Source organism: Crocodylus siamensis, chromosome 6, assembly GCF_052110815.1.
Source record: "Crocodylus siamensis isolate JL-2025a chromosome 6, ASM5211081v1, whole genome shotgun sequence".
Taxonomy (NCBI): domain Eukaryota; kingdom Metazoa; phylum Chordata; order Crocodylia; family Crocodylidae; genus Crocodylus; species Crocodylus siamensis.
The window spans coordinates 3,312,388-3,340,373 of record NC_143400.1 but is presented as its reverse complement, the minus strand read 5'-3'; the positions used below and the strand labels follow the sequence as shown (position 1 = coordinate 3,340,373).

Genomic DNA, 27,986 nt, shown 5'->3' with positions numbered 1-27,986 from the left:
GGGGGAGGGACCCTGTTCCCATGGGGCCTGTGCCAAGCGGCCCCTGCTCCAGCCCTGCCTTCTGCTTCCCACCCCGCCTGTGGCTGGAGAAGCCCCTTCCTTTGTCTCCTCCCCTCCCCCCGTGCGTGTGCATGCGGGGCCAGCTGGCTGGCTCAGGCGGGCAGGCGGTAGCCGGCTGCCGGAGCCCCGGTGGGCGCCAGAGGATGCTATAGCGCCTGCCTGCCTGCCCAGCGCCCCACTGCGGGTGACGCACACCGAGCCGCAGCCAGCGCCAACGCTGCCTGGCCGGTGCCCTGCCTGCCAGGGGCTGGGGGCTCTGCTTGGCTGGCGAGGACGCGGGGACCCCTGGGAGGTAGGTAAGCCAGGGCACTGTTTGTATATCCTCTTGTGCAGGGGGTCCCGGCCTCCCCTCGGGTGTGGGCGGGTGGCGGGGAGCCGGGCTGGAGATGCCCAGATGCGGGGGACAGATGGACACAAGGATGGGAGAATGACGGGTGTCACCTGGGTGGCAAAAGGCCCTGCGATGGAGCTGGTCTCTGCCCCCGGGGGAGGAGGCTGCGGGGGAGGGGTGTGAGAGCCTCAGGGAATGGGGGAGGGGGGGCAGGGCGCTGCGGTGCCGGCTGCGTGCGTGTGAGTGTGCATGTGTGTGTGTTGCTGACTCGCTGCCGGTGTGCGCCTGGCTCTTTGTGCATGGCCGGGTGCCTTTGTGTGGCAGAGGCGCCGTGTGTTTGCGTGTGTGTGTGTGTGTGTGTGTGTACCTGTCTCTGTGTGTTAGTGTACCCGTGTGCCTGCATGTTGCTGCGCTGTGCTGTGCTGAGCCAGGCTGGGGTGGGAGAGCCCACCGGGCACCTCTGCGTATGCATCTGCGTGTGCGTGTCCAGGTAGATCTGCCGGCCTGTCATGATCTGGGGGGTCATGTCTCTCTCCGTGCGTGCAGAGAGCGCTTCTGTGTGTTTGTGCATGTGTGTGTGTGCATGGCTGGACAGGACGGGGCATTGAGTTCTGGGTGGGAAGAAGGGCAGGGGTATCTGGGAGGCTGGTAGGACGTCACCACTAGGCCTCTCCGCAAGCCTCAGGGCTGCAGCTTGCGGGGCTCCTGCCCTCCAGCCTGGGCTGGGCAGAGCTCCCGGATGGAGCCCAGCCGGCCTGGCCGGGGGCACCGACATCCCACGCAGCCCCCCAGACCTCGCTGGCTTGGAGACGCTGCGCTGAGCCAGCTGTCCCCTACTGCTTTTAAGATGCTGGGCAAGGACAGTGGGGAGGCATGGGAGAGCTGCCAGGGTGTGCAGGGTGCCAGGGTGGTGCTTAGTGAGCGCTGGGGTGGGTCCGGGTTGTGGAGGGCTGGAGAAGGGCGGCTAGCACCATAGGGAGGGGAACAAAGTGGTCAGTGGGCTCAGGGTGTTCGCTCCGCGCTTCTCCCCCAGAGGCGATTGCATCTGGGCACCAGGCGAGGGGTCTCTGTGTAACCAGTCCTCGAGCGCCCTACCCCAGAGGTGGCTGCATCTCAGCACTGGGTGCGGGGCTGTATACCCAGCCCCGGGCACCCTGCCCCCGAGACAGCTGCAGAGACCCTTACTCTACCCCGACCCCCTACTCTTCCAGAACAGGGAGGGATCCCAGGGGTCGGGGCTCCCCGTCCCGCTCTGCTCCTCTCCCCGACCTGAACCCAGGCATCCTGGCTCCCTCCACCTCCACCCCCCAGTTGTCTGCTGGCACGCCTGGCCCAAAAACACCTCGGCACGGGTCCCACTGCTGACCATGCTGACAGCAGGCTAATGGCCATGGCGCCAGTGTGGTAGGGAAGGCAGGCTGCTGCAGGCTGCTTTCAGGGCTCCAGGCTATTTATGCCACGGCCTTAAGAGCATAAGCCTCCTCGGGGGCCCAGGCTTGGAGCAGGAGCCCGGTCAGCGGTGTAATCCGGGGATGAGCAGGCGGGAGATGATGCTGGTTGGCACAGGGCCCTGTGCGGGTAGAGCACCACATGGGGCTGCGAGCCCGCCTAGGGGTCTCCCTCGTACCTGGGGCCTGTTTTCAGGAAGCCCCTCAGCTACACCAGGGTTATGCTTGCAGCACGGGTCTGGGGTCCTGCAGCATGGGTCAGGGGTCCTCCCCTCAGTCGTGCTCCAGGCCTGGGTCTGGGGTCTCCCTCGGTCGCGCTCCGGGCCTGGGTCTGGGGTCTCCCTCAGTCGCGCTCTGGGGCTGGGGTCTCCCTTACTCATGCTCTGGGCCTGGGTCTGGGGTTTCTCTCCAGGCCTGGGTCTGGGGTCTCCCTCGGTCGCGCTCCGGGCCTGGGTCTGGGGTCTCCCTTAGTCGCGCTCTGGGCCTGGGGTCTCCCTTAGTCATGCTCTGGGTCTGGGTCTGGGGTTTCTCTCCAGGCCTGGGTCTGGGGTCTCCCTCGGTTGCGCTCCGGGCCTGGGTCTGGGGTCTCCCTTAGTCGCGCTCTGGGCCTGGGTCTGGGGTCTCTCTTAGTCGCGCTCTGGGCCTGGGTCTGGGGTTTCTCTCCAGGCCTGGGTCTGGGGTTTCCCTCAGTCGCGCTCCGGGCCTGGTCTGGGGTCTCCCTCAGTTGCGCTCTGGGCCTGGGTCTGGGGTCTCTCTTAGTCGCGCTCTGGGCCTGGGTCTGGGGTTTCTCTCCAGGCCTGGGTCTGGGGTCTCCCTTAGTCATGCTCCGGGCCTGGGTCTGGGGTTTCTCTCCGGGCCTGGGTCTGGGGTTTCTCTCCGGGCCTGGGTCTGGGGTTTCCCTCAGTCACGCTCCGGGCCTGGGTCTGGGGTCTGCCCTTAGTCACGCTCCGGGCCTGGGTCTGGGGTTTCTCTCAGTCTCCCTCAGTCGCGCTCCGGGCCTGGGTCTGGGGTCTCCCTCAGTCGCGCTCCGGGCCTGGGGTCTCCCTTACTCATGCTCTGGGCCTGGGTCTGGGGTTTCTCTCCAGGCCTGGGTCTGGGGTCTCCCTCGGTTGCGCTCCGGGCCTGGGTCTGGGGTTTCCCTCAGTCGCGCTCCGGGCCTGGTCTGGGGTCTCCCTCAGTTGCGCTCTGGGCCTGGGTCTGGGGTCTCTCTTAGTCGCGCTCTGGGCCTGGGTCTGGGGTTTCTCTCCAGGCCTGGGTCTGGGGTCTCCCTTAGTCATGCTCCGGGCCTGGGTCTGGGGTTTCTCTCCAGGCCTGGGTCTGGGGTCTCCCTTAGTCATGCTCCGGGCCTGGGTCTGGGGTTTCTCTCCAGGCCTGGGTCTGGGGTCTCCCTCGGTTGCGCTCCGGGCCTGGGTCTGGGGTCTCCCTTAGTCGCGCTCTGGGCCTGGGTCTGGGGTCTCTCTTAGTCGCGCTCTGGGCCTGGGTCTGGGGTTTCTCTCCAGGCCTGGGTCTGGGGTTTCCCTCAGTCGCGCTCCGGGCCTGGTCTGGGGTTTCCCTCAGTCGCGCTCCGGGCCTGGTCTGGGGTCTCCCTCAGTTGCGCTCTGGGCCTGGGTCTGGGGTTTCTCTCCAGGCCTGGGTCTGGGGTCTCCCTTAGTCATGCTCCGGGCCTGGGTCTGGGGTTTCTCTCCAGGCCTGGGTCTGGGGTTTCCCTCAGTCACGCTCCGGGCCTGGGTCTGGGGTCTGCCCTTAGTCACGCTCCGGGCCTGGGTCTGGGGTTTCTCTCAGTCTCCCTCAGTCGTGCTCCCGGCCTGGGTCTGGGGTCTCCCTCAGTCGCGCTCCGGGCCTGGGTCTGGGGTCTCCCTCGGTTGCGCTCCGGGCCTGGGTCTGGGGTCTCCCTTAGTCATGCTCCGGGCCTGGGTCTGGGGTTTCTCTCCAGGCCTGGGTCTGGGGTTTCCCTCAGTCATGCTCCGGGCCTGGGTCTCGGGTCTGCCCTTAGTCACGCTCCGGGCCTGGGTCTGGGGTCTCCCTCAGTCGCGCTCCGGGCCTGGGTCTGGGGTCTCCCTCAGTCGCGCTCCGGGCCTGGGTCTGGGGTCTGCCCTTAGTCACGCTCTGGGCCTGGGTCTGGGGTTTCTCTCAGTCTCCCTCAGTCGTGCTCCCGGCCTGGGTCTGGGGTCTCCCTCAGTCGTGCTCCGGGCCTGGGTCTGGGGTCTCCCTCAGTCGCGCTCCGGGCCTGGTCTGGGGTCTCCCTCGGTTGCGCTCCGGGCCTGGTCTGGGGTTTCCCTCAGTCACGCTCCGGGCCTGGGTCTGGGGTCTCCCTCAGCGCTCCGGGCCTCGTCTGGGGTTTCCCTCGGTCGCGCTCCGGGCCTGGGTCTGGGGTCTCCCTCGGTCGCGCTCCGGGCCTGGGTCTGGGGTCTCCCTCGGTCGCGCTCCGGGCCTGGGTCTGGGGTCTCTATCCAGGCCTGGGTCTGGGGTTTCCCTCAGTCACGCTCCGGGCCTGGGTCTGGGGTCTGCCCTTAGTCACGCTCCGGGCCTGGGTCTGGGGTTTCTCTCAGTCTCCCTCAGTCGTGCTCCCGGCCTGGGTCTGGGGTCTCCCTCAGTCGTGCTCCGGGCCTGGGTCTGGGGTCTCCCTCAGTCGCGCTCCGGGCCTGGTCTGGGGTCTCCCTCGGTTGCGCTCCGGGCCTGGTCTGGGGTTTCCCTCAGTCACGCTCCGGGCCTGGGTCTGGGGTCTCCCTCAGCGCTCCGGGCCTGGGTCTGGGGTCTCCCTCAGTCGCGCTCCGGGCCTGGGTCTGGGGTTTCCCTCAGTCACGCTCCGGGCCCCGGTCTGGGGTTTCTCTCAGTCTCCCTCAGTCGCGCTCCGGGCCTGGGTCTGGGGTCTCCCTCGGTCGCGCTCCCGGCCTGGGTCTGGGGTCTCCCTCGGTCGCGCTCCCGGCCTGGGTCTGGGGTCTGCCCTTAGTCATGCTCCGGGCCTGTGTTTGGGTTGGGGTCTCCCCAGCCATGTGCTGGGCCTCTGTCTGCGTCGGGGGGCTCCCTCAGCCCTGTGTCAGGGTGGGGGTCTCCCTCCTCACCCGTGTCAGGCCTGTGTCCAGGGTGGGGGGCTCTGCTCGTGGCCGGGCTCGCTCCGGGCTCACGTTCCTGCCTCTCCCGCTGCTTCTAGGCAGGACGGAGCGGGGGACGGAGCCCGGGGGCCCGAGCAGAGGACGCGCCGGGGACGCCGAGCGAGCGCAGGGACCGCAGGTGGGGCCGGCTGCCGGAGCGGCCTGTGGCCCCGGGGGCTGCACCGTCGAGTCGTCCCGCAGCTCCGGGGGGGCGGAGGGGCGGCAGGCTGGGACCCCGCACTCCCAGGCTCTCTCCCGCTCCGGGGCGGGCACTGGGATCCTGGGGTCGCAGCAGCCCGGGTCCAGCTGTGGACGTGCCATAGCCTGGCTGTGCGATTGTCGTGGGGGGCAGAAAGGGATGCGGGGCCGCGCTGCCGGCGTGAGGCAGCCCTGGGCCGAGCCCTCCGGCGGCCGAGCAGGGGCCAGCGTGCCAGGCTACAGCATAAATAAGGGGCACGAGAGGCCTCCTGGCGGGAGTGGGTGAAGGATAGGCCTGTCAGCAGCTGCAAACAGGGCAGAGAGACACGGAGCAGGGCTGGAATTGGGCCCGTGGCCCTCCACGGCACGACCCCCCTCTGTGGCCGGGGGGGCCCAGGGGGCCTTCCCCTCGTGTTACCATAGGGGAAACTGAGGCACGCCTTGTGGATCTGGGGCAGGACCCAGGCATCCTGCTAGACCCCACGCCCCTCGCGGAGCTGGACGAGCACCCGGGTGTCCGGGCTCCCACCCTCTTCGCAGTAACCCGCCAGCCCCCACTCCCCCCAGGTGCCCAAGCTCCCAGCCCCCCGCCCTCCCCGAACCCACTCCCCTCCACGACCGGGGAGCAAACCCAGGTGTCTGGGCTCCCTCTTACCCGCCCAGGGACCCCGCGCTCATGCCCGGGTGCGTCGGGGCATGGATGGGCTGGGCAGGGTCTGGCCGAGGCTCCGGGGGTTGAGCTTTGGGGCCAGAGGCTGCAGTGCCAGGCCCGACGGGGGGGCTGCAACGCTGCTGGGCTCACGTTGCTGGAGGGGCAAGCTCCCACTCCCGGGTTTGCCCCAGTCGGGGCGCTGGGGGTCCGCAGGGCAGAGCAGCTGGGGAGCTGTCGGGTGCCCAGGGGCTGGTAACCCTGCCCCAAAAGCCAGGAGGCTTCTGCCTGGGAGACTGGCCAGCGGGAGAGGCAGTGGCCTGGAGCCCAGGTGCCGCGCTTCTCTCCCTGCTTCGGGAGGGGAGGGGGTGTCTGGTGGGCTAGAGCCATGGGCTGGGAGCCCCGATGCCTGGGCTCTCCTCTCCAGCTTGAGGGGGAGGGCGCGGGGGGGGGAAGCCTGGACACCCGGGCTCGCTCCCCACTTTGGGAGGGGAGTAGGGGCAGGGGGGTTAGAGCCATGGGGGGGGGGTTGGGATCAGCTGGTGTGCCGGGGGGCACCCCATGAGGCTCTGTCTATGCACCAAGGGCCTGCAGGGCTCGTGACCGCTGGCGCGTGAGGCTTGGGGGCAGGAGGGTGTTGGCGGCTCACGGCGCTGCCTCTGCTTTCAGGCTCTCCGGGGCGCGCAGGCCATGCTGTAGCTGAGCACCAGAGACCCCGGACAGATCCCCAGCCTCACAGGTAGGTACTCGGCCCCCCATGGGCGGGGCCCTGACCCCTCCAGGGGGCCCCGATCCAGGCCTGGTCCTGCAGCACCCACTGGTGTCGCCTCCACCGGGCAGTGACTCAGGCCTGAGCTGGGGGCAGCAGCTGGGGCACGGCCTGGAGGGCATCACCGTTGGGTCTGGCCTCCCAGGTGGATGTGGGCATCCCGCGGCGGGCACCATGAGCAGCACCCTGTCGCCCACGGACTACGACAGCCTGGAGATCCAGCAGCAGTACAACGACATCAACAACCGCTGGGAGGTGGCGGATGAGGACTGGGACAATGAGAACAGCTCCGCGCGCCTCTTCGAGCGCTCCCGTATTAAGGCCCTGGCCGGTAGGTGGGGTGCGGCGGTGGGGCGCGGGCGCCTGGGGCGGACAGCATTCGGGGCGCGCCTCCAGCCAGGATGTGGGAGTGAGAATTTGGGGCACGGCCCTGGCTGGGATGCGGCCGCGGGGAGGGTCCCGAGCCACAGACGTGGCTGCGACCCATTCTGCACCTTGGCGGGGCCCCGGTGGCCTATGACCTGCCCCCGATTTGAGGCCTGGGGACAACGGGGAGCCCGGGGGTCGGTGTCAGTGCCCCAGGCCCCATCTCGAGCCATGCACCTCCCTGCCTGCCCGGTCCGTCCGTCTGTCTGTGCCTCCCACGGCCGCGCCGGGGAACCAGTCGGACCACGTTCCAGCCCCGTAGTTCCCATAGTAATGGGGTGGGACAGCACGGGGAGGAGCCAGGCGGGGACCCCTCCCTCCCCGCCCCGTCCCGCCTGGCTGAGTCCCCGGTGGGGATCCCTCCAGCCGCTGCAGGACCCCCCACCTCCATCCAGCTCCCCAGTGGTGCCCCCGACAGCCAGGCTGGGGAGGGGACAGGCGCCTGGCTGCTGAGCCTGGAAGGGGCTAGAGCAGGCCAATGCCCACCCCCCCCCGGCTCAAACACACCGATAGTCCCAGGGTAAACAGGGCTGGGGGGTCGTCCCTGACCAAAGTCCGGCTGCTGGGTGATAAGTCAGGGAAAGCCCAAAGGGGGGGCGGGGGGGTCAATGGTAGGAGCCGAGAGCTGTCCTGGGAGGGGAGTGGGGGCTGGGGAGTCGGAGCGGGGGGGCTGGGAGCCTGGATGCCTGGGTTGTCTCCTGGGCTGGGGGCAGTAGGGTCCAGGGGTTAGAGCAAGGAGGACTTGGAGCCTGGGTACTTGGGTTCCCTCCACCTCCGGGAAGGGGGTTTGGAGCGGAGGGGGCCGGGGGCCGGACACCTGGGTCCTCTCCAGCTCCGGGAGCCAGAGGTCATGCCCCCAGGCCTTGGACATGGGGCAGGGGTTTGGCACACTCGGCTTCATGGGCCCTGCAGGGTCTTGCCAGGGCCCGAATCCTGGCTGGGGGGCAGCAGCGAGGTGCGTTTGCGTGGCGGGGGGCAGGGTGAGGCCCATGCGGAGGGGCGCTGGAGATGGCCCTGCCCCCCCGTCCCCGCCTGGTGATGGGCACGGCTGAGCCCAGGCAGACGGCGCAGGGGCTCAGTGACAATAGGCGTAAATCCGCTCTGCCGGGCGACGTGCGGGTGAGCTCACGGCCTTGTCTCGTGGGGGGGGGGCCGTGCGGCGCCGTGCGGCGCGCTCATGCCCTCAGCTGTGTGACCCGGACCACAGCCCAGCTCAGGTGCACGCATGCATGCACATGCACGCCCCCGAGGCATCCAGCGTGCACGCGTGTGTGCGCGCGCACACACACACACGCACACACACTCCAGGCTTCTAGGGAACACTTACAGACGCAGACAACTAGGCATCTGACACACACGCGCGTGCACACACACACACATCATTCAGGCTTCTGACACACACACACGCACGTAGACATGCACAGACACAGAGGCAGACACACAAACACGCTCAGGACCCAGGTGTTTGGGACACGCACACAAGCGGCAGGTGGCTGCAACACAGGCATGCACGGGACACACACACACACACACACACACACACACACACACACACACACACACACACACGCACGCACGCGCGCACCCCCCCTTGCACAACAGAGCAGCCCAACCTGTTTTTACGTAAATGCCCCGCGCCGCCCTGCCCCCCCGCCCCTCCCTGCCAGCTGGGAGGAGGCCGAGGCTCCGGCTCCGGCTCCTGGCTCCAGCCCCGCACACGCCTGCCTCGCTGCCTGCACCCGGCCGTGTGCCCCGGCCCCCCCATGATGTTCCAGGTGGAGCCGGGGCCCATGGAGGCGCCCCCCTCACCCCTGCTGTCCCCTGCCGCCTTTGTCAACGCGGCCCAGTACGCCAACGTCCTGGAGGGCCGCTTCAAGCAGCTGCAAGGTGAGCGCCGGGGCGGGGGCTCGGGGGGGTGCCCCCAGCTCCCCCGGCCACAGCAGAGCTGACTGCAGCTGGGGGGTCCTGGGCCACGCCAGGTGGCCCCGTGGAAGTGTCCACCCCGCCAGCTAATCCCCGAGGTGCTGCTAGGAATTAGCTCCCGCGGCGCCAGGCTTGGCAGGGACGTGCTGGGGACACCCGCCTTCCCCCGAGGTGTGGGGGGCGCAGGGGCCGTGCTGCTGGCCCTGCCTCCCCCCTCCGTGCGGGCAGGGGCTGCTGGGGGTTGGGGTGTGACAGGAGCCCGTGGGTTCGGGGTCGGGCGCCCGGTGGGATCTCTCCATGTGGGGAGGGCCGTGGCTCTGGGGGGGCTAATGCAAGGGGCCGGGGGCCGGACGCCTGGGCTCTCGCAGCTCTGCGAGGGAAGTGGGGTCAGGGGTGGGAGCCCGGGCCCCGGGGTTGCCTCCAGCTCCGGCAAGAGTTTTTGGTGCCCTGGGGAGTAAATAGCAGCGGCCGAGCGAAGCAGCCGGGGCCCAGCCTCTGCCCGCAGCGCAGGGCAGGGAGCAGGGCCAGTCCTTGCCAGGGCCCCTAGGCTGGCGGAGGTCCAGGGGGCTGGAGTCCAGCCGGGCCTCGTGTTGGCCCGGAGAGAGCCCAGGTGTCCAGGCTCCCAGCTCTGCCCCATGGCAGCCCACTGCCCTCCCCGAGCTGGGAGACAGCCCAGGCACCCGCGCTCCCAGTGCCCCCAACTCCATTTCTGCCCCCCCCCCGCCCCCGCCTGAGACACCTGCTGCTGGGCGAGGCGCAGCCCAGATGGCTCATGGAAATGGGCTGGGAGCGGGCGCCAGATGCCCGGGCTCTTTCCAGCCATCTGGGAAGGCAGTGAGTGTCGTGGGCTGGAGGCGGGAAAGACCCCGGCCCCCACTCCCCTCCCAGCGTGGGGAGAGCCCCGGCGCCCAGGCTGCCCCCACTCCCGGCCTGGCCCGGCCCAGCCCCGGGCTGTTTTCCTGGACTCCACTCTGTTTTCCCGCGGCCTCGGTGCAGGGCGGCGTCCCACCTCCCGCCACCTGCCTGCCCCTCGCGTGCCGAGCAAACACGGAGCAGAGCCTGCGCACACATGGCCGTGCGCAGACGTGGGTGTCTGCGGGTGTGCGCACCCCGGTGTGTCCCAGCTGGGGCATAGGCCCCGCAACAGGCTCGCAAGGCACAGGCGTGTGCACGTGTGTGCGTGCCCTGGTGTGTCAATGCAGTTGGGGAGGGGGTGTAGGGGGTTGTACTTTGCCCTGGTGAGACCATGAGACCCCTCCGCCTTGCTCACATCCAGGCTCCAGCCTGGACTTGTCCACAGCGGCTGCCAGCAGGGCCTTGTGCAACCAGCCCGACCTGCCCCCATGCCCCCGTGCCCCTCACTCCTGACCCACAGCCTCTTGCCCTGTCAGTGCCCTTCACCCCTGACCTGCAGCCCCTGCCCCCCCAGCACTGCCACTCCTGCCCTGCCAGCCAGCCCCCCCCAGCTGGCGCAGGACACTCATGGCTGGCTCTGCCCGGTGCAGGAGCCTGTGGGCAGCTCTGGCTGAGCCCGCTCCCCGCAGGCTGGGCTCCGGCCTGTGGCTGGAAGAGCAGATCGTATCTCGCCGCCCCGCGCTCCTGCCAGCCCCACCCGTGCAGACGGGGCCGCGGGCAGGCGGGTGCCCTGGGAGCCGGCCCGCAGCCAGGGAGCAGCGTGACTCACGGGGCGGGGGGACCAGGGCGGGGCCCCCGGATGCCTTGCAGGGCCCATGGGATGGGCATCTCCAGATGGGACGCCCCAGGGACCCCGCAGGGCTTTCCCAGGGGCAGCCAGCAGGGGGTGCTCTGCCCAGGCAGGCCCCGGTCCTGAGGGCACCGCGCTGCGGGGTTGGGGGGGGTCCCTGCAGGCCTGTGCCTGAGCAGGGCATCTGGCCATGCCCTTGCCCTTGCCCTTGCAGACGAGCGTGAGGCCGTGCAGAAGAAAACCTTCACCAAGTGGGTGAACTCGCACCTGGCGCGCGTGACCTGCCGCATCGGCGACCTGTACAGTGATCTGCGCGATGGCCGCATGCTCATCCGTCTGCTGGAGGTGCTCTCAGGAGAGCAGCTGGTGAGGAAGGGCCCTGCGCCGCCCGCCCTGCTAGGGACCCAGGTGTCCTGGCACCCCCCCCCCCGCCGAAACAGAGCCCAGGTGTCCGGCGTCTCTGTCCTGACGCATCCGCCTCTCTGCCAGGACAGGACCCCGGGGTCCGCGCTCCCGCTCGCCAGCCCTGCTCCCCTCCCAGACGAGGGAGCCCGGGTGTCCAGCTCCCAGCCATTGGCCCTAAGCCCCCGCCCAGCCCGAGGGCCCTGTCCCCGAGGTGGGGCACCTGGCCCAAGTGCGCGGGGTGGGGTGGGGCCGGTTCCTTTGGTTCCTGGCAGCGTCTGCCGGAGCCGCTCCTGCCTTGGCCGCCCCGGGGGCTCTCCTCCACACCGGCGGGGACGGCTGGGCTCCCTCCAGCTCTGGGAGGGGATTGGGGGCTGGGGCTGAGAGCAGGGCAGTGGGGTCCCTCCAGCTCGGGGGTGGGGGGCACTGGGGGCTAGAGCCTGGGTGCCCAGGCTCTCTCCTGTGCCGTTTTGATACCAACTACTGCCCAGACCAGCTTCTCACCTAAGTTGTGCCCTGGTCTGGAGCAACAAGAGATGGGAGAGGAGGAAACTGAGGCACTGAGGGTGGGCAAGAAGAGGCCAGGAATACAGCCTGGGCATCCAGGCTCCTGGTTCAGGGCTCGGAGCAGTGTGGGTCCCTTGTTGTGGGTGGGAGCGGGGCTGGAGGGAGGCAGGCCTGGGTTGGGGGTCCCAGCTGCAGCCTGGAGTGCCTCCTTCTCATGCCCCCCGCCCCCCAGCCCAAGCCCACCAAGGGCCGGATGCGCATCCACTGCCTGGAGAACGTGGACAAGGCGCTGCAGTTCCTCAAGGAGCAGAAGGTGCATCTGGAGAACATGGGCTCCCACGACATCGTGGACGGCAACCACCGCCTCACGCTCGGCCTCATTTGGACCATCATCCTCCGCTTCCAGGTGCCTAAACCCCCTCCAGCACGCCCCCTCCCCGTCCCCCCCACCCCTGGCCTGCGCTGGGCTCTTCCCAGGGCATGTCTGGCGGGGCAGGGGCCCCGGAGCCCCCAGCCTGGCCTGAGCTGGTGTCTGACACCCCCCGCACCCGCAATGCCTCCCCCAGATCCAAGACATCAGTGTGGAGACAGAGGACAACAAGGAGAAGAAGTCAGCCAAGGATGCCCTGCTGCTGTGGTGCCAGATGAAGACGGCAGGGTAGGCTGGGGCTGGGCGCATGGCCCGATCTGGGGGCGGGGGGGAGGCCTGGTCTGGAGCAGTGGGCAGAGGTGACCCTTCCCTCACGGCCCTGCCTGGGCCCGCAGGTACCAGAACGTCAATGTGCACAACTTCACCACCAGCTGGAGGGACGGGCTGGCCTTCAACGCCATCATCCACAAGCACAGGTCAGGCGGGGGGAGGCATGGGGAGATCCCCCAGGCTTGGGGAGAGGGGGCCCCCGCTCTCTTGGTGACCCCCTGCCCCCATGCAGGCCGGACCTCATCGACATCGAGACGCTGCGCAAGTGCAACGCGCATTACAACCTGCAGAATGCCTTCAACGTGGCTGAGCGTGAGCTGGGGCTCACCAAGCTGCTGGACCCCGAAGGTGGGCGCTGTCTGGGGGGGCTGAGGGGGCCGGCTGGCCTCTCCCGCTGGGGTATTGGGCAGGCACTGTGCACTCTGGAAAAATCCAGGTCTCCCCCCACCAAAACAATGACCACAAGCAAAAGACCATGGGTCTGCTCTGCCTGTAGTACAGTGCGCCAGGGAAACCTGGGCCCCCTAGTCCCACCCCTCTGGATTTACCACGAGCAAAGGCCTGCGGGTCTGGCTTGCCCATGGTGCAATGCAGGCTTGGGAAGGTCCAGGCCTCCTGCTCCCATCCCGCCCTGATGCGTGCGGACGTGACTTGTCCGGAGCAGGGAAAGGCCTGGGGGTGTTGTGGGGAGGGGCAAGGACACTTCTCTGACACACAGGACTCTCCTCCACCCCATCCCCGGCCCCCCACAGATGTCAACGTGGACCAGCCGGATGAGAAGTCCATCATCACCTACGTGGCCACCTACTACCACTACTTCTCCAAGATGAAGGCCTTGGCTGTGGAGGGCAAGCGCATTGGGAAGGTACCATGGGGCACGGGAGACGGGGCCGTTTGGGGGGTGAGCCCCAAGCCCGGGCTTGAGGGCAGGGCCGGTGCGGTGCCTGACCCGCGTTCCCCCCACGGCAGGTGCTGGACTCGGCCATTGAGGCCGACAAGCTGATCGAGAAGTACGAGACGCTGGCGTCCGACCTGCTGCAGTGGATCGAGCAGACCATCTTGACGCTGAACGACCGGCAGCTGGCCAACTCCCTGGCTGGCGTCCAGAACCAGCTGCAGGCCTTCAACACTTACCGCACCGTTGAGAAGCCCCCCAAGTGCGTGCCCCTCCGGCCCAGGGCATTGTGGGAGTATCCTGCCTGGGAACAGAGCGGACGTGGGTGTTGTGCCGCTAGACCAGCCTGGCCGGTTGCTCCCTCCCTCGCCCTGGGAACGGTGCTTGGAGCTGGGCCCCAAGCCTACATGGCTGGCACCACCCCCGGGGATCTGTGCCTGCCAGCCGTAGACGTCAGGGCAGGGCAGGGGCTGTTCCTCTCCGAGCAGTCTCGAGCTGGGCCCCAGCCAGGCAGGCTCCTCCTGTGCACCTCAGGAGGCCCCGGGGTGTCCCAGCCAGCATGGGGCTCGGAGGCGGTGGTGCCAGGTCTGGAGGGTGGCAGCTGCCTCTAGGTGCCGCCTGACGGCTCCCTGGTCCCATTTGGCAGGTTCACAGAGAAGGGGAACCTGGAGGTGCTGCTTTTCACCATCCAGAGCAAGATGCGAGCCAACAACCAGAAGGCCTACACGCCGCGGGAGGGCAAGCTCATCTCCGACATCAACAAGGTGCGGGGCGCGCACGGCTGGCACTGGGTGGGGGCCCTGTGGCCCCAGCCCCGACGCCACCCCAGAGCCAGCTGCAGCCCAGCGCTGGGCAAAGGCTTTGTTTAAACCCCCGGGTGGGGGGGGGCCCCAGGGTTGGCCGTTGCTGCCCGCGGTGCCCATGTCCCTCCCTGCCCCCAGGCCTGGGAGCGCTTGGAGAAGGCAGAGCACGAGCGGGAGCTGGCTCTGCGGAACGAGCTGATCCGGCAAGAGAAGCTGGAGCAGCTGGCGGCGCGGTTCGACCGCAAGGCGGCCATGCGCGAGACCTGGCTGAGTGAGAACCAGCGCCTCGTGTCCCAGGTGAGCTGCCGGGAGCCCTGCAGGGGCCTCAGGGTCCTGCCTTCTGGGCCTTTCCCCCACTGCCGGCCCGGGCCCAGATCTGGGGGAGCCCCCTGCTCTCGGCCCCAGCCCCGTCCCCTCCCAGAGCTGGAGAGGACCCAGGTGTCCTGGCCCCGAGCTCTTCCTGCTCTCGCCCCGTAGACCCTACACCCTTACCAGGGCTGGCCTGTCTTCCAGACCCCAGTCCCCTCCCAAAGCAAGGAGAGAGTCCAGCATCCCGAGTCCCAGACCTCTGCTGTCCCCACCCAAGCCCCACTCCCTTCCTGGGTCTGGGTGCCATCCCCAGGCCCCCAGCTCCTCCTGCTGTACCCCACTCCCATTGCTGAACTGGGCAGGGAACCCAGGTGTCCTGGCTGCCCTTCACATTGCCACCCCCTCCTCCCCACCGCTGGCACCGTGCCCATCACCCGTCCCACCTGCCTGATGCCCTCCTTCCCCCTCCAGGACAACTTTGGGCAGGACATCTCGGCGGTGGAGGCAGCCGTGCGGAAGCATGAGGCCATTGAGACGGACATCGTGGCTTACAGCGAGCGGGTGCAGGCCGTCAGTGCTGTGGCGGCCGAGCTGGAGGCTGAGGGTTACCATGACCTCAAGCGTGTGCTGGCCCGGCGTGACAACGTGGCCCGGCTGTGGGACTACCTGCGCGAGCTGGTTGCCGCCCGGCGCGAGCGCCTGCTGCTCACTCTTGACCTCCAGAAGATGCTGCAGGACCTTGCCTACCTCATGGATTGGATGGAGGAGATGAAGGTACCACCAGCGGGGCCCGTGGCGTGGGCTTTGCATGAGCCGTTTCCACTCAGGGAAGAGACGTGGGAGTTACTGGAGACCATTCACTATGAGCGTCGTTGTCTCAGCAGCCATCAAAAAGGCAAACGCAGCGTTAGGGATGATGAAGAGGGGGCCTGATGCCCCTTTTTTAATTCGTGGTGTGTCTGTACCACTAATACTGCACCCAGTTCTGGTTACTGCCCCTCCAAAAGGATGGGGAAGACCCGAAGAATAGGAACAAGGCTGATCCGTGGTCTGGAGGGGCTTCTCTAGACAGAGAGACAGGCAAGGTTTAGATGAGATACTCAGCAAGGGTCTACAACATGTTACCAGCCATGAGAAAGTCGATAGGGATTTATTATTGAGTGTCTCTCACCAGACCAGGACAAGGGGTCACCGCATGAAACTGCGAGGCAGTCAGTCCATGTGAGCCCCAGGAAGCCTTTTCTCACCCAGTGTGAAATTAAAGCTGAACTCGGGGCCACCAGGTGTGGGGGAAGCTGAGACTTTAGGCATTGGACATGTTCTTGTAGGAAACTTCATAGACTTTAAATGCTGGAGGCTGCAAGTGAGAGAGGAACAGAGGGGAAAACCCTGCTCTATCTCGGTCTCTCTCCTGTCCAGCCTCCGCTCTCTGCCACCACGTGACACTGGAGACTGGGCAAGACGGACCTAGGGTCTGACCCAGTTGACTGCAGAGCTTATATTCTCATGCCGCGGGGGGCGCGGATGCCATGGGCCAGGCCCTGGTGCCGCACGGAGCCACAGGGCAGGGCACGAGGGTGGCAGAGAGGCATAGGGCTGCCCTATGACTGTGTATCCTCCCACCACATGCAGGGCCGGCTGCAGTCGCAGGACTTCGGGAAGCACCTGCATGGCGTGGACGACCTGCTGCAGATCCACGCACTGGTGGAAGCTGACATCGCTGTGCAGGCTGAGCGCGTGCGGGCCATCAGCGCTGCCGCCCAGCGCTTTGCCACTCCGGGGGAAGGTAACGCCCCCACAGACCAGCCCCTGCCGTGGTCCTGCCTCCTCTGGTGCCTCGTGGCTTAGTCCCTGCCGTCGTCCTGCTGTGCCTGGAGCCCTACGGCCCAGCGCCCTGCTAAGCCCTGGCCACACCGGGAGCCCCAGGGCCCAGCCCCCAAGGGCCTGCCATACCTGGAGCCCCACAGCCCAGCCCCTGCCATGGGATGGCCACACCTGGAGCCCTGAGGCCCAACCTCCCATGGGCCAGCCCTGGCCACCACCTGGCCCCACACCGCCACCTCCGCCACACTGGCTCCCCTCCCTACTGGGTCCCCGGCGGCACCCACCCATGGCCTGGACTTGCCTGCCTCCCAGCCCGGTCCCTGCCCAAGAGGGGCAGCAGGAGCTTGGAGCAGGGTTGGATGCCCAGGGGGCTGGGCAAGAGGGTGCCCCCGCAGGCTGCCTTGCTAATGCCCCCCCTCCCTGGGCAGGCTACAAGCCGTGTGAACCACAGCTGGTGCAGGAGAGGGTGTCCACGCTGCAGCGGGGCTACGAGGAGCTGGTGCGGCTGGCGGGGGCGCGGCGGGCCAAGCTGGAGGAGTCGCGGCGCCTCTGGAAGTTCTTCTGGGACATGGGGGAGGAGGAAGCCTGGATGCGGGAGCAGGCGCAGCTGCTGGCCGCCCCCGATGCCGCCCGAGACCTGACGGGTGCCCTGCGCCTCATCAGCAAGCACCATGCCTTCCGGGACGAGATGAGCGGGCGCCACGGGCCCCTGCAGCAGGCGCTGGCCCAGGGCCACGAGCTGGTACGCGAGGGCCACTTTGGAGCCCGTGAGGTGGCCGAGCGGCTCCGGGAGATCGAGGAGCAGTGGCAGCAGCTGGAGGCGCTGGCGGGTGAGCGGGGCCAGCGCCTGGCTGAAGCCGCCAGCCTGCACCAGTTCCAAGCAGATGCCGCTGACCTGGAGGCCTGGATGGTGGACGCCCGGCGCCTCGTGTCCAGCCCCGACGTGGGCCACGACCTCTTCTCCACCCAGAGCCTGGCCAAGAAGCACAAGGACGTGCAGGAGGAGATCCAGAACCATGGCCCTGCCATCGCCGCGCTGCGCGAGCAGGCCCAGGCGCTGCCGCCCGCCCTGGCCCAGGCACCTGAGGTGGCGGGGCGGCTGCCGGGCCTGGAGGAGCGGTACCAGGAGCTGGCCAGGCTGGCCGAGCAGCGCCAGCAGGACCTACAGGATGCCCTCCGGCTCTACCAGATGTTCAGCGAAGCGGACGCCTGCGGCCTCTGGATGGGCGAGAAGGAGCAGTGGCTCCACGGCATGACCATCCCTGAGAAGCTCGAGGACCTCGAGGTTGTGCAGCAGAGGTCAGCGACCCCTGACCTTGGGGACCTCTCACAACGCATTGCCTACCGCCAACTGTGCAGCCCGCCCTGCTATGGGGGAGCAGCCTGGCGTTTCCCAGCATGCCCAACCCATGGCCCGTGTGAAGCTGTGCAGCCCCTGACCCCAAGGCAATGACAGGGCTGGAGGGCAGCGGGGGGGCAGGAGCCCCTACCCCGCCCATGCCTCTGTCTGCATGGCAGGATGTCCCAGAAAGCACTGCCCCGCTCCCCATGCGGTGCCAGCCTGGATTTTCCCAGTGTGCTCCAGGGAGAGCATCCCTCCGGGAGCTGGGCTGCAGCCCTTTGGGCACGGGTGGGGGCTGGGGAGGCCGAGTGTCCTGGCCTGACTTCATCCTCCCGCAGGTTCGAGACGCTGGAGCCAGAGGTGAATGCCCTGGGCATGCGGGTGGCCGCCGTCAACCAGGTGGCTGGGCAGCTGCTGAGCACGGACCACCGCCACCGCGACAGAGTCCAGGCCACGCAAGAGGAGCTCAATGCCAGGTGCCACCTGGGCCCGGCTGGGGCCGGGGGCAGGGATCAGCAGGGCGGAGACCTTGGGGGCAGCATCTAAGGGGCTTATGCCACGGGGACATAGGGCCTGCCTGGACGAGGGGTCACTCCAGGGGGAGGTCACGCCGTGGGGGCTCTGGCCGCCTGCTCATGCCCACCCCCTGTTGCTGGCTGGCAGGTGGGAGCGCTTCCAGGCACTGGCGGAGGAGAAGAAGGCGGCGCTGACATCGGCACTGACGCTGCAGAACTACCACCTGGAGTGCGACGAGATGCAGGCCTGGATGCGGGACAAGACCAAGTTGATCGAGTCGACACAGGGGCTGGGCAACGACTTGGCGGGCGTCACGGCGCTGCAGCGCAAGCTGTCAGGCGTGGAGCGGGACCTGGCTGCCATCGGCGCCAAGGTGGAGGGCCTGGGGGCTGAGGCCGAGGCGCTGGCCGGGCGCCACCCGGAGCAGGCAGGCGCGGTGCGGGCGCGCCTGGCCGAGGTGCAGGAGGGCTGGGCGGCGCTGCAGGACACGCTGCGGCGCCGCGAGGAGTCGCTGGGCGAGGCACGCCAGCTGCAGGGCTTCCTGCGCGACCTGGACGACTTCCAGGCCTGGCTGTCGCGGGCGCAGACGGCCGTGGCCTGTGAGGATGAGCCGGCGGTGCTGGCAGAGGCGGAGCGGCTGCTGGCCCAGCACAGCGCCGTGCGAGATGAGCTGGATCACTACCGGCCCGATTGCCAGCGCCTGCGGGCCATGGGCTGCCGCGTCACGCAGGGCCACAGCGACCCACAGCACCTCTTCCTGCGCCAGCGCCTGCAGGCCCTCGACACTGGCTGGGACGAGCTGGGCCGCATGTGGGATGGGCGCCAGCACCACCTGGCCCGGGCTCACGCCTTCCAGCTCTTCTTGCGCGATGCCCGCCAGGTCCAGGGGCTGCTCAGCAACCAGGTACGGGGCCGTTTCCTCCCTGAAACACGCACACCCCGCATAGCTCCCGACCCAGCCCGCCACAGCCCCAGCCCCAGCCCTCCCGTCCTTCCCCGAGTTGGTCTTCCAAGCCCAGCTGGCCCCAGAGCCCCCTCCCCGCCTCCTGGGGCGTCCCCCAGTGTCGGGGCATGGGCTGTGGCGAGGTAGCACTGGGTGTCACGTGCGTGCCCTGCTCTCCCCCCAGGAGTACATGCTGTCCCACACGGAGATGCCCAGCACTCTGCAGGGCGCCGAGGCTGCCATCAAGAAGCAGGAGGAGTTCATGGCTAGCATGGAGGCCAGTGGGGAGCGCATCCAGGGGCTGTTGGCTGCTGGGAGGAAGCTCCTGGCCGAGGACCCCATCCACGCAGACAAGGTCCGGGAGAAGGTCGACTCCATCGGCAGCAGGTGAGGGGCTGGGAGCCCGGATACCTGGGCTCTCTCCAGCTCCGGGAGGGGAGCGCAGCTGGGGGGTGAGAGCAGGGGGGACCGGGAGCCTGGACCCACACCTACCCCTTCTCCCCAGGCACGAGCAGAACCGGGAAGCCGCCAGCGAGCTGCTGGGGCGGCTGCGGGACAACCGGGAGCTGCAGCACTTCCTCCAGGACTGCCAGGAGGTGAGCTGGGGGGCGCCCCAAGGCGGGGAGGTGGTGGGGCAGGGCCGGCAGGGCAGTGGCCACACCTGATGCTCTGGCCCTTTGCTCCCAGCTCACCCTGTGGATCAACGAGAAGATGCTGACAGCCCAGGACATGTCCTACGACGAGGCCCGGAGCCTGCACACCAAGTGGCAGAAGCACCAGGCCTTCACAGCCGAGCTGGCCTCCAACAAGGACTGGCTGGACAAGATTGACACGGTGCGGGGGGCACGGGGCCCCGGTGGGGCGGGGCAGGGCGGGGCAGGGGCAGGGGCAGCTGTATCACTTGAGGCCAGGTAGGGCAAGGGGGCGTCAGACCTCATGGCTGGAGCTCAACCTCGGACCCGGGGCACCCCCAACCCTGTGGCAGCGGGTAGGACTGGGCAGAAGCAGAGGGGACCCCAGCCCTGTCCCGTTCCCAGGCAGTAAGCTGCCCTCCGCCTCCTCCAGCCATGGGGCAGGCAAGCCCCCCACCTCCCCTGATGTGGCTGAATCCCCTTCTGGGCCTTGGGGGGAAATAGGGGAGCTAAGGGGCTGGCATCCCCAAGGGATGCTGGGGTGTCTCCAGCCCTGGGAGGGCAGCAGGGCTGGGGCTGAGAGCAGGTGGCACCGGGATGCCCCCGGACCCCTGACGGACAGCGCCTCTGGCAGGAAGGGCAGCAGCTGCGGGCAGAGAAGCCGGAGCTGGAGGCAGTGGTGACGGAGAAGCTGCGGGGGCTGCATGGGCTGTGGGACGAGTTGGAGTCCACCACACGCACCAAGGCCCAGTGCCTGTTCGATGCCAACCGGGCCGAGCTGTTCGCGCAGAGCTGCAGCGCACTGGAGGCCTGGCTGGCCGGCGTGCGAGCTCAGCTGCAGTCCGACGACTACGGCAAGGATCTCACCAGCGTCAACATCCTCCTCAAGAAGCAGCAGGTCGGTGGGCAGGGCTGGGGGGCGGAGGGGCAGGCTGTGCTGGGGGGGCTGGTGCTCCGGGTCTCCCAGCCCTGCCCTGGGAACCCTCTCCCCCCCAGCCCCTCCTGGGTGCCCCCCTTCCCCACTGTACCTGTCCTCTATCAGGGCCCCCTGCCCCTGCCCCTGCCCCTGCTTCTGGTCCTCAGAGTCCCCCAGCCCAGCCCAGCCCAGCCCCGGAAACACTCCCCCGATGGCAGGACCTCCATTCCTCCCAGGTGTCCCCTTTGCCCACAGCGACTTCCCCCTGCTCTACAGCACCCGTCTCTCCCCTCCTACCTCCCTCCATCAGGGCCCCCTTTTCCCTCTTCCTGGCCCTCAGAGCCCCCCAGGGCTCCTGCCCTCTCCCAGTGGGATGGGGAGGGGGCTGCTCCTGTGCTTTACAGCCACCCCTTCGACATCTCCCCCCTCCAGATGCTGGAGAACCAAATGGATGTGCGGGAGAAGGAGGTGGAGGCCATCCGGGCCCAGGCCCAGGCCCTGAGCCAGGAGGACGCCAACACGACCGAGGTGGATGGCACCTTCCGGGCAGTGGAGGAGAAGTTCCAGGGGCTGCGGGGGCCGCTGCAGGAGCGCTGCGCCCGGCTCTTGGCCTCCAAAGAGGAGCATCAGCTCAACCGCGACCTAGAGGACGAGATTGTGAGTGCTGGGGCACTGGGGGAGGACACAAGGAGCAGTTCTGGGGCCAGGCCCTGGGTCTGCAGGAGAACAGGAATGGGCCTCAGGGGCTTGGGAGTGGGGTTGCAGGGGCCATGCGCTCCGCTGGGCTGCCCCCAACCCTGCGGGCAGGGGGACACAACCCAGGAGTCCTGGCTCTGGCCTCTACACCACACCCTCGTCCCAGAGCTGGAGCGAACCTGGCCCCCCGGTCTGACCTAGCAGATCTTGCTGCCCTTCCAGAGCTGGGAGAGATCCCAGGAGCCCCGGCTCACAGCTGCTCCCTGCTCTCACCCCTTACCCCCACTCCCCTCCAAGGACCAGGAGAGGACCCAAGCGTCCATCCCCCACCGCTTTCAACCCCCAGCCCCCTGCCCAGAGCTTGGAGGGGGAACCCGGGCCTCCTGGGTGTTTGATCCTCGCCCCCTGTGACTTCCCCCTTTGTTCTTGCAGCTGTGGGTGAATGAGCGGATGCCCCTGGCTGTTTCCACTGACCACGGCAAGGACCTGCCCAGCGTCCAGCTGCTCATCAAGAAGAACCAGGTTGGGGCTGGAGCGGAGGCAGGGGCCAGAGGCAAAGGCAGGGGCCGGAGCTGGGTCAGGGCAGGGGTAGAGTGAGGGTGCCCCTCACTCAGATGGGCGGGGCGGGGGGCAGGGCGGGTGGGTGGCAGGGGCTGGGTGCACAGGGAGGGCAGGGCCGTGGTTCTGATGCCCGCTGTCCGGCCGCAGACGCTGCAGAAGGAACTGCAGGGCCATGCGCCACGGGTGCAGGAGCTGCTGGGGCGGCGGGCAGGGCCAGCGGGGCGGCTGGCAGCCCTGCGTGAGGCCTGGGAGGAGCTGCAGGCACAGACCAAGCTGCGGCACCAGCGCCTCGAGCGGTCCCAGGCTGCCCAGCAGTTCTACTGCGATGCCGCAGAGGCCGAGGCCTGGATGGGTGAGCAGGAGCTGCACATGATGTCCCAGGAGAAGGCCAAGGTCAGGACACCCCCCTCCCCTTGCTCCCAGGGACCCCTCTCCTCCACTCACTGCCCCCCCTGATACCTGGGATCTCCCCCCCAGGATGAGCTGATCGCACAGGCCATGCTGAAGAAGCACCTGGTGCTGGAGCAGGCGCTGGAGGACTACGCCCAGACCATCCACCAGCTCTCCGCCCAGAGCCGCGACATGGTGGCCAGCGGGCATCCCGAGAGGTGAGCTCATGCTAGGTGCCCCCCATCCTCCAGGACACCATGTCTGTGGCACTCCTGGGGCACCAGGGGCCTGGCCAGGCCTATCCCTGCCCTCCCCGGGGCTATGTGGGGCATGGAGGGGCAGCCAGAGGGACACTGGTTGTCAGAGTCCCAGCCTGGCCGTGTAAGCATATGCCCTCCCTCCCCCCCAGCCAAGACAGAACTGCCCATACCCCCCCTCCTTTTCCTGCCCAGCACCCTCCACGCCAGTGTGATGGCCCCCCAGCCCTCAGGCACCAGCAGCCCCCTGGGAGATGCTGGGAAGGACCTGAGGCCAAGCCGTGGCTCATGTTGCCCTGTGCTTCCAGCTAGGATGAAACTGCCTATACCCTCCCACCCCTCCAGCATGGTCTGGCCCTTCAGAGCGTGGCTCCCACCTACCCCTCAGGCCCATGGCCCCCAGGGAGAGGCTAGGGAGGCCACAGCTCACCCAGCCCCATCTATCTGTCCCCCCCCCGCCGGGCAGTGAGCGGCTGCGGCTGCGGCAGGGCCAGGTGGACAAGCTATACGCCAGCCTAAAGGACCTGGCGGGGGAGCGGCGGGGGCAGCTGCAGGAGCAGCAGCGTCTCTGTCAGCTCAAGCGGGACGTGGACGACCTGGAGCAGTGGATCTCGGAGCGCGAGGTGGTGGCTGCCTCCCACGAGCTGGGCCAGGACTATGAGCACGTCACCGTGAGTGCGAGGGGGGGCGCCAGGCGGTCACAGGGGCCACCGGGCCATGGGTTCTTGGCCACCCCCCCAGTAGCGCTGTGGGGCCTGGCCCTGGCCCCCGGGCTCACACCCGCCTCCCCCAGATGCTGCGGGACAAGTTCCGGGAGTTCTCGCGGGACACGAGCGCCATCGGGCAGGAGCGGGTGGACGGGGTGAACGCGCTGGCAGATGAGCTCATCGCGGGCGGCCACTCGGACAGCGCCACGGTGGCAGAGTGGAAGGACGGGCTGAATGAGGCCTGGGCCGACCTGCTGGAGCTGATGGACACGCGCAGCCAGATGCTGGCGGCCTCCTACGAGCTGCACCGCTTCTATCACGATGCGCGCCAGGCCCTGGCCCAGGTCCAGCACAAGCAGGCACAGCTGCCCGACGAGCTAGGCCGTGACCTCAACACCGCCGAGGCCATGCAACGCTCCCACAGCGCCTTCGAGCACGACATCCAAGCCCTCAGCACGCAGGTGCCCGGGCTGGGGCTGGGGCTGGGGCTGGGGTGGCTCAGAGAGGGCAGTGTTCCCAGAGTGCCATGAACATGACATCCAGGCCTCCGGTGCCCAGGTGCTATGGCAAGGAGGGAGATCAGCAGCTGAGGAGCCCAGGGCAGGTGGGGGTGGCAGTGGGGCCCAGCTGATCCCCCTGGTGCATATGCAGGTGCAGCAAGTGCAGGAGGATGCGGGGCGGCTGCAGAAGGCCTATGCAGGCGAGAAGGCTGAGGACATTGGGCGGCACGAGCAGGCGGTGAGTGAGGCCTGGGCCGCGCTGGGCACCCGCAGCCGGTGCCGCCGCCAGCTGCTGCTCGACACTGTCGACCGGTTCCGCTTCCTGCGTGCCGTGCGCGACCTGCTGCTCTGGATGGATGGCGTCCTGCTTCAGATCGAGGGCCATGAGCACCCGCGGTGAGTGTGTGCCCCCCCACAGCCCAGGCTGCTGCAGATCGAGGGCTGCCAGCTGCTGCGATGGGTGCCCAGCCTAGGCCAGCCCTGTGTCCCCTTTTGCCCTGTCCAGCCCAGCCCAGCCCAAACTCAGCCTGGAGCACCCTGACCCAGCCCCATTCTGGAGCCCTCATGCCCAGTCTACCCCTGTCCCACACAGCTCTGCCCAGTTCAGATCAGTCCAGCCCAGGCTGAAGCACCCTGATCCAGCCTATCCCAGTCTCACCAGCCCAGTCTGAACCAGTCAGTCCAAGTCCACCTTGCACCCTCATCGGCCTGCAGGGCCGGGCAGCTGAGTGGGGCATCAGGTGTCTGAGGCACCCCCTTCCCCTCCTCCCCACAGGGACGTGTCCTCGGCTGACCTGGTCATCAAGAACCACCACGGGATCAAGGCAGAAGTGGAAGCGCGGGCGGACAGCTTCACGGCCTGCATAGCCACCGGCACTGCGCTGCTGGAGAAGGGGCACTACGCTGCCAATGAGGTGAGACCCCTGCCTCTGTCTGCTTCCAGGGGTCCTGGCACAGCTGGGCAGCTTTGTGCCTGGATGTCCTGGGAAGATGGCAGACAGAGCTGTTGGGAGAGACCCCATTCCCTGAGCATCCGCCCCCCCCTCCAAAATACAGATCTCAGAAAAGCTGTTGGAGCTGCAGGCACGGCGCAAGGAGATCGGGGAGCGGTGGCAGGACAAGATGGACTGGCTGCAGATCGGTGAGTGGGCTGGGGTGCAGGAATGGGGGGAGCCCGGATGCCTGGCTGGTCTCCAGCACTGGGAGGGCAGTGGGTTGTGGGGAGATTAGAGCAGGGTCTTGGGGAGCCTCTGTGGCCGGGTTCTCTCCCAAAAGGTCGGGAGCCCAGACACCTGGGTCCTAACCCATCTTGCCCCACTCCTCCCTGCAGTGATGGAGGTGCTGATGTTCGGGCGCGATGCCAGCATGGCGGAGGCATGGCTGTCCAGCCAGGAGCCCATCGTGCGCTCGGCCGAGCTGGGAGGCAGCGTGGCCGAAGTCGAGAACCTCATCAAGCGGCACGAGGGCTTCCAGAAGTCGGTGGCAGCCTGGGAGGAGCGCTTCCTAGCACTGGAGCGCCTCACTGCGGTGAGACTAGCATCCGCGTACCCCAGATTCCCAAACGCAGCCCCCCTCCGACCTGGGTCAGAACCCGGTGGCCCCACTGCTTCCAGGAGAAGGTTCCCAGCCCCATGGGTAGCAACCTGGGGCCCAGAGCCTCTGAGCCCTTCTGAGACGGGGGGCTGGGTCAGGAGCTTATCCCTGCCTCCCCTGCCCCCCACCCAGCTGGAGGAGAAGGAGCGGCGCCGGCGGGAGGAGGAGGAGGCCAGAAAGAGGCAGCCGCCAGAACCAGAGCCAGCACCAGAGCCAGAGCCCACGGCCGCAGCGCAGCCAGCCCCAGCCCTGGATGGGCAGCAAGGGCCATCCTCCAGCCATGGTGCCAGGTGGGGGGCCAGGAGCTGTGCTGGGGAGGGGGTGTGGCAGGGGATTAGGGTATGGAGAGGGGCACAGGGAGGGCTGTGGGAAGACAGTGGTGATAGGGGCATCAGGCTGGGCACTGTGGGGGCAGGGGGCATCCCCACAGATCTTACTGCCTCCCACTCACCATCTCCCCCCATCCCCAGGACCCCCACCATGCAGATCTGCGCCACGGAGCTGCCCGCCATCAATGGCATCTGCCCCGACTCAGAGTCTTCCCAGGTACATGCTGGGCCTGCAGGGGGGGAACCCGCGTGACTGTGGGGGAGATGGGAGCTGGGGATGGAGAACATGGCTGGACGCCTGGATGCCTGAGTTCTGCTCCAGCCCGGGAATGGGAGTGGGAACGGGGTGGGTGGCAGACACAGGAGGCACTGGGCAGCTCCAGCCCCATCCTTTGCCCCCAGGTCTTGGAGACAACAGAGGCAACGAGTGGGGCAGGGCTGGACCCACTGGCTAAGGATAAGGAGCAGAGCCCCGCCCCCTCACCCAAGCCCCGCCTCAAGGGCCCCGCCCTGATTGCCGACCCTGCCCATGCTGCCACCCTCCCACCCAGGGCACCTGAGCCCCCTGCCCAGGAGACTATGGAGGGGACCCTGTGCCGCAAGCAGGAGATGGAAGCCCAGGGCAAGAAGGCAGCCAACAGGTGAGACCCCCCCGCCCCCTTCCCCACAGCCCCTGTCAGGGGGAGCATGGGCCAGAGCTGTCCACACCCCAACGACCCCTTTCCCTCCCACCCCCCAGATCATGGCAGAACGTGTACTGTGTCCTGCGCAAGGGCAGCCTCGGCTTCTACAAGGACGCTAAGAATGCGGCCCACGGCGTGCCCTACCATGGCGAGGCGCCTGTTGGCCTGCAGGGCACCCAGTGCAGCGTGGCCCTTGACTACAAGAAACGCAAGCATGTCTTCAAGCTGGGGTAAGCACGGGCAGGGTGGGGCTGGGGGTAAGTCTGGGGGTACACAGATGTGGGGGCTGGGTGAGGCTGGGGTAAGGCCAGGGGCACACAGGTTGGACAGCGGGCTCTGGGGGGCAGGGTAAGGCTGGGGGGGCCTCTGGGAGACTGGGTGCAGCTGGGGGTAGACAGGCTGGGGGGCTTTGGAGGGCAGGGCTGTGGGGGCACAGGCTTTGAGGGGCCGGGCAGGTTGGGGGTGGGGTTGGGGGGGGCATGTGGCTGGATGCAGTGCAAGCTGCAGGGATGTTCTGGGGGGTTGGGGGCATGGGCCTTGGGACAGGCTGTGCAGGCAAGCCGTGGGGCAGCTCTGAGAGGGGCAGGGGTGGGGCGCTGGCGATGGTGCGTGAAGCCCGCGTCCATTTCTCCCTGCAGGTTGAGCGACGGCAGAGAATATTTATTCCAGGCTAAGGACGAGGTGAGTCCTGGCTGCTCCCTCCCCTGGGGGTGCCCCATGCCAGCCCTGGACCCCTGCACAGTTCACGTGACCCCCACTGACCCCCATTTGGCTCCCCCCAGGCGGAGATGAGCACCTGGATGCGGGTGATCAACACCTCAGCAGCCGGTGGCCCCACTCCCCAGTGGGACACAGAGGAGCCGCCCGCGGGGCCGGGCCGGGGCATGACGCGGGCCATGAGTATGCCGCCTGTGCCGGCCGCCGAGGGCCCCGTCACCCTGCGCAGCAAGGAGGGCAAGGAGAGGGACCGCGAGAAACGCTTCAGCTTCTTCAAGAAGAACAAATAGGGGCCCGGGGGGACAGGGGGGCTGCTGCTGCCAGGACCGCACCACCGGCTATTTAATCCATGGGACCGATGGAGGGACACGGGTAGGGCCCGCGGGGCTCCAGGCTCAGGGTGTAGGGCAGTGTGGGGTGGCTGCTGGGGGCTTGCTGGGAAGGGGCGGGGGGCAAAAGCTTGCAGGGCACAAGGCACAAGGTACTGGGGGTTGGGGCTGCCGAGCTGGGACGCAGCATGGCCGGGAGCACCGAGGGCCAGGAGGGGGTCTCTGCAGCCCCCCACCCCCTTTCCCATCCCAGGGGGCTCTCTCTTTCCAAGCTGGGGGGCCTGCCGGCGACATGCAGCAGGCTGGGGAAGGGGCGCCCTGCCTGGGCCTGGGGCGGAGGCTGGCTCACGATCTCACCCTCCCCATGCTGAGCATTGCCGGCCTGGCATTCACAGGGGCGTTGGCGGGGGGGACCCCACACCCGGCTAGGACCTTGTGTTCCCCCCCCCCGCTTTGCCCCCACAACCCCAGCTGATTTCCTTTGCCTCCCGCGGCCCCGGGACGTGACTTGTTTCTGACTTGTGCCTTCCTGCCCCGAGCGCTTGCTGAAGCCCCCCACCCCGGCGATGGCGGAGGAGAGAGCTGCCCCCTGCCCACCCGCCTACCAGGGGGAGCCACCCAGGGCGGGCGCGTGGCAGCCTCCGCCTGGGCCCGAGGGCGCTGGGGCTGGCTCCCGTGTCGGCTCCGGCCCCGCACGCCCCCTGAGCGTGTCCTGGTGATATTTCTGTGCTTGTGGGAAACATTATTCACGTGTTTGCAGTCGCACCTGTTCCGACTTTTGACAGAAACTCCAAAATAAAGAGTCTGCGTAAAGACGCCACCGCCTCCTCCCTT

The 27,986-nt window shown here is 68.1% G+C and overlaps 1 protein-coding gene across 6 annotated transcripts; it reads left to right on the top strand.

The window, feature by feature from the left end:
* The first annotated feature begins 109 nt into the window (after positions 1 to 109).
* SPTBN2 (spectrin beta, non-erythrocytic 2) lies at positions 110 to 27,968 on the top strand. 6 transcript variants are annotated; one of them, XM_090054897.1, is made up of 39 exons: positions 110 to 352; positions 6,448 to 6,517; positions 6,693 to 6,878; positions 7,018 to 7,019; positions 8,749 to 8,860; positions 10,816 to 10,967; positions 11,743 to 11,916; positions 12,077 to 12,168; positions 12,276 to 12,356; positions 12,443 to 12,558; positions 12,963 to 13,075; positions 13,180 to 13,367; positions 13,752 to 13,869; positions 14,047 to 14,205; positions 14,689 to 14,991; positions 15,850 to 16,003; positions 16,470 to 17,340; positions 17,722 to 17,859; positions 18,047 to 18,803; positions 19,027 to 19,229; positions 19,348 to 19,438; positions 19,530 to 19,676; positions 20,109 to 20,372; positions 20,823 to 21,047; positions 21,519 to 21,608; positions 21,795 to 22,040; positions 22,125 to 22,255; positions 22,761 to 22,965; positions 23,088 to 23,462; positions 23,653 to 23,897; positions 24,277 to 24,415; positions 24,558 to 24,642; positions 24,832 to 25,028; positions 25,227 to 25,384; positions 25,565 to 25,640; positions 25,826 to 26,064; positions 26,163 to 26,336; positions 26,745 to 26,787; positions 26,889 to 27,968. In XM_090054897.1, the coding sequence occupies exons 3-39, from the start codon at positions 6,722 to 6,724 to the stop codon at positions 27,111 to 27,113; spliced, it is 7,245 nt and encodes a 2,414-aa protein (XP_089911023.1). In that variant the 5' UTR covers positions 110 to 352; positions 6,448 to 6,517; positions 6,693 to 6,721; the 3' UTR covers positions 27,114 to 27,968. The 6 variants fall into 6 exon arrangements, with proteins under 6 accessions (XP_089911023.1, XP_089911018.1, XP_089911019.1 ...); XM_090054892.1 differs by lacking the exons at positions 7,018 to 7,019; positions 8,749 to 8,860 and adding an exon at positions 4,991 to 5,070 and having other exon boundaries at positions 112 to 352; XM_090054893.1 differs by lacking the exons at positions 7,018 to 7,019; positions 8,749 to 8,860 and adding an exon at positions 4,991 to 5,070 and having other exon boundaries at positions 112 to 356.
* Positions 27,969 to 27,986: the final 18 nt, after the last annotated feature.